General features: G+C 55.2%; 1 protein-coding gene across 1 annotated transcript; it reads left to right on the top strand.

Moving 5' to 3' along the window:
• Positions 1 to 2,863: 2,863 nt before the first annotated feature.
• Positions 2,864 to 4,445, top strand: FAM110B (family with sequence similarity 110 member B). The gene has a single exon (XM_029222754.1). It carries the CDS (start codon positions 2,918 to 2,920, stop codon positions 4,028 to 4,030), a length of 1,113 nt encoding a protein of 370 aa, XP_029078587.1. The 5' UTR covers positions 2,864 to 2,917; the 3' UTR covers positions 4,031 to 4,445.
• The last annotated feature ends 209 nt before the right edge of the window (positions 4,446 to 4,654 follow it).

Genomic DNA, 4,654 nt, shown 5'->3' with positions numbered 1-4,654 from the left:
AAAAAAAAAAAAAAAAAGTTAGTTACAAATGATTACTGTTTTTCTAACATAAACTCTCACGCTGGTTCTGTGTCTAGTAACTGCTTCCTCAGGTGGATGGCGTGCACAGTGGGGGTGCTTGGAGGGGCCGTCCTCTGGCTCTGGCCTCTGTTCACCCATTCTCAGGCCTTCTTTTCTGTGAAGACAGAAAGCAGGGCGGAAGGAAGACGAGCTTCCCGGGAAATGCTTCCTAGAAAGTAGCCTGGGAGTCCTTGGTCCTGGGAGTGCAGAGAGATGACTTTCATTTCGTTCTGAGCGGCACCAAAGTCCCCCTGGACAGACAGCTCGGCACACTGGGAAGTCGGTCAGTAGCGGTGGCCGTTTGGGGCTTCCGGTCCTAATACGATGGAATTCGAAAAGAACAGGGTCGTGCGGGCCAGCGTGAGCTTTACCGCCAGTGACCGTCACGTGATAACTACACCTCATCATGTGAAGAGCCTTCTCCTAAGAACAGTGAATGCCGGGAGCATAGAAGAGTTCACAGGCCAGTATTCCCATGGGCCTTTTGTGAAACTGGAAATAACTCACTGGTCCTTAGCCCCTCAGGGCCACGTGCTTTTAGAGGGAGAAGGACTAGAGGGAATCTCGTCCAAGCACTCCTGTCACAGATGAGGACCGAAGGCCCCAGGGGAAGGGGTAGAGGCTCTACCTCCTGCCACCCACTGGGCGATCTTCCCACTTGCTGCAGGTTTGCCCTTGTCCTTAGGCGCAACGGTCACAGGCACAGATTTACGTGGTGTCCTTCACTCTGCCCCTGAACCTTCTGGCACTGTCCCCTCCGTGGACACATTTTGGAAGCTGCAGAAGTAACCAGTGAAGATGTTATATGCGCTCGGGAGAAACAAGGCCTATCCTGGGGGCTCTCAGGTGCCCTGGGGGTGATCCAGCGGGGTTGCCTCAGGGCCCGGGCTCCAGCCCCCTCCTGGAGGACCAGGCTCGTCCTCCGGGTGAGATGTACCCAGGGTAGTGGATGAGCAGACCTGAGGATCTGCAGAGGAATCCTCACTCCTCCTCTGGTATTTCATTCAGAATATGTTCAAAGAAACAATCTTACTTCATCTTCATGAGAGGAGGTGATTTTTTCAACTAAATGGAAGTATCATTAATAGAACCGCACAATTAAAAGAAATCATTACGGAGGAATTACCTTGGGGCTTCTGACATCTTGCATAGGAAAATATTTTTATTAGAACGAATCCTTTTGCAGATTACCAAAATGGTCTCTAACAAAACATGACGATGGGTGTACTTAGAGATTAAGAGTTTTAAAAGATGTGAAGGAAAAATATGAGCCCCCGGCCCCAAGCTTATTTTAAGACACTTCATTTTCTTCCCCTGAGAGCAGATCATTTCATAGTGATACCGCTTTATTTTGTAAATTAGTTATTTGACAAGTTAGTTGACTACATTATTCTCTTAACACTCCTAGTTACAACCAGAGGTGCTAAAAAGGTCTTTCGCCAGTGCTTTGGAAGGCTGATGCGTGCATCAGTGCTCTCTGCCAGCAGTGACGGGCAGAGAGGTGGTTGGACTTCAGAGGGCTGCAGAGACAAATGTTTCACTGTGTTATGCTCTAAGTAGAAAGCCTCCCTCAAGATTTATATTGGGAGTATTGATGAGTGTTTCCTCATAGTGGGCTTGGGTGGGGGATGAGGGAGTCAAGTTGTTCAGAAAGCCATAAAATAAGCCCCACGAATGCTTCCCTATTATACAAGTTTTCCATAAAGTAACATATTTAGGTATGATTGACACCTTAAGATTGTCTTCTTAGTTCTTTAGGGGATCTGGGAAAATACATACCACAAAGGAACTTGATTCTGCTCATTGTGTGAAAAATTTGTGGAGCATTTATAATCAGTTTCTATTTATATGGTTGATCTAGAAGTATTGCTAGGCTTTTTATTTGGTTTTTGTTAGTTTTAGTTAAAAAATAAGCCTGTGTTTAATGGGTTGAACTTCATACACATTCCATGCGCAGGAGAATGTGTTTTCAAATATATTGGTTGGCAAAAATAAGATAAACATGTTGAGTTTTTAAAAAATATTTTCGTGTCTACTGCCGTTTCTTGCCCATCCTTTCAGTTTTTGAAGAGTTGGGTGCTTGTTGAAGTGTTAGGAGAGATTGATAGAAGTCTGAAGGTTTGCTTCATTGCAAAAGAGGCATATTAGACGTCACCGATGCTGTAGCCTAAAGCAGCAAAGGGATTCTCAGGAACCCACTGGCATTTCATGAACTGGGAACGACCCGCATTTCTGCACTCGTCTAGTGTTTCCGGGGTTTGGGTATAAGTTATGCCAGCCGGGCGTGATCGGGAGGCGGGTCTCCCCGCTGGGAAGGCGGCGGGAGGAGGTGGCGCGTGGGAACCCTCTGCCGCTCTTTCTCCGAGCGCGGGGCGCGGGCCTCGTGCGGCCGCCGGGATCGCCTCCCTCCCGGGCGGGCGGCGGGGTGCCCTGGGGCGGGGGCGCGCGGCTCCGCCGTTGCTGCAGCCGTGATGTCACTCGCCCATCCTAACCCGCGGTTGGTTGTTGTGTGTTTCAGCTCTGCCTGCAGTCGAACACAAAGACCTGGAGGAGACTCCCACATCCTTCGGGGAGGAGAAAGGAGGCGGCGAAGCAGCTGAAAGGAACTTGGGGCTTGGGGCCTTTCCGCACCGGGCGGCCGGCGAGGCGGCGAGGAAACTAAAGCCACGGGGCGGTGAACGAGCCGGGAGATGAGGCGCTGCCGCCGCTGCTGCTGCTGCTGCCGCCGCCGCCGCCGCTGACACTCGGTTCCGGACCGTCCGCTGCCCTTTGTGCCGCCCGCACATGTGTCTGCCCAGCGCATCCGGAGGCGCGCAGACGAGCATCCACCACGGCCGCCGGGGAGAGAGCGCCCGCCATGCCCACGGAGAGCCTACAGACAGGTAGCATGGTGAAGCCGGTCAGCCCCGCCGGCACCTTCACGTCGGCCGTGCCCCTGCGCATCCTCAACAAGGGGCCCGACTACTTTCGCCGGCAGGCGGAGCCCAACCCCAAGCGACTCAGCGCCGTGGAGCGGCTGGAGGCCGACAAGGCCAAGTACGTCAAGAGCCAGGAGGTCATCAACGCCAAGCAGGAGCCCGTGAAGCCGGCCGTGCTGGCCAAGCCCCCCGTGTGCCCGGGCGCCAAGCGCGCGCTCGGCAGCCCCACGCTCAAGGGCTTCGGCGGCGGCGCCAAGAGCGAGGGCGGCGCGCCGCGCGAGACCCTGAAGCTCGAGATCCTCAAGAACATCCTCAACAGCTCGGAGGGCTCGAGCGCGGGCTCAGGCCACAAGCACGGCGCGCGGAACTGGCCGGCGCCGCGCGCCGACGCGGCCGAGCTGCACCGGCACTCGTTCGCCGAGTCGCTGCGCGTGCGCCCCACGCCCGGCCGCGGCAGCCCGCAGGAGGGCGGCTCGCACGTGGGCCGGCGGCCGCTCGAGCCCGCGCCCGACTCCTTCCTGCACGTGTCGCACAGCTCCTCGGACATCCGCAAGGTGACGGGCGCAAAGCCCCTGAAGGCCATCCCCTGCAGCAGCTCCGCCCCGCCGCTGCCCCCCAAGCCCAAGGTCGCCGCCCCGGCCGCGGTCAGGTCCCCCGAGGCCGAGGCGGCCGAGCCGGCCTGCGGGGTGGGCCGGAGACCCTCGCTCCAGCGGTCCAAGTCGGACCTGAGCGACAGGTACTTCCGGGTGGACGCCGACGTGGAGCGCTTCTTCAACTACTGCGGACTGGACCCCGAGGAGCTGGAAACCCTGGGCATGGAGAACTTCGCCCGCGCCAACTCCGACATCGTCTCCCTCAACTTCCGCAGCGCCAGCATGATCAGCTCGGACTGTGAACAGTCTCAGGACAGTAACAGCGACCTCAGAAACGATGACAGTGCCAACGACCGGGTGCCCTACGGCATCTCCGCGATCGAGAGAAACGCTCGCATCATCAAGTGGTTGTATAGCATCAAACAAGCCAGAGAGTCGCAGAAGGTGTCCCACGTGTAAGAGGAAGCGCGCGCAGCGGAGGGAGGGGGGTCTCTGTCCGTGCCTCGGCAGTCATGGAGGTTGTGAGGTCTCCTTGCAGTGTTGTGAGCTTCTCCACTCTCTTTGTGTTGCTTGTTGTGCAATGTCTTTCAAGTTGCATGCCCGCCAACATGGGGACTGACCTGGCGTCCTCGGCCACCATCGCTGCAGAACCTGGCCGATCGCTCGCCATCCGCCAAAAGTCCCAGGCCAGATTCACACTAGGGCTTCGATCTTCAGCAAAACTGTTTACAAGGAAAACGGTATACAACTTCTTCAATATTTATGTGGTTCCTGTGTTTTTATATCCCGCGCTATGGTGTCTTAATTAAAAGTTTTATCCACTGGCTTTTAAGTTGGGAGTAGCATCTTTTTGAAATAAAAAAAAAAAAAAAAAGCCAATCTGCCTACACTGGAGACCGAAACAGTGGGAAAATAAATGGGGTCTGCTTACCAAACAGACAGTGACTGACCCGAGAGAGAACCGGGCTGGGCTTTCTGAGGAAGAAAGTGGGGACCCTGGTGTTAATCATGTAGGTATTGACATCCGCTCATCACGTACTCAAGTAAGGGTTGGGGCGGCGGTGCTATGTACGTTTTGTGTCC

The sequence above is a fragment of the Monodon monoceros genome, unplaced genomic scaffold (genome assembly GCF_005190385.1).
Source record: "Monodon monoceros isolate NGI ecotype Baffin Bay Population unplaced genomic scaffold, NGI_Narwhal_1 Super_Scaffold_14, whole genome shotgun sequence".
Lineage (NCBI taxonomy): Eukaryota > Metazoa > Chordata > Mammalia > Artiodactyla > Monodontidae > Monodon > Monodon monoceros.
The sequence above is the reverse complement of the archived record's forward strand: the minus strand, read 5'-3'. Positions and strand labels throughout refer to the sequence as shown.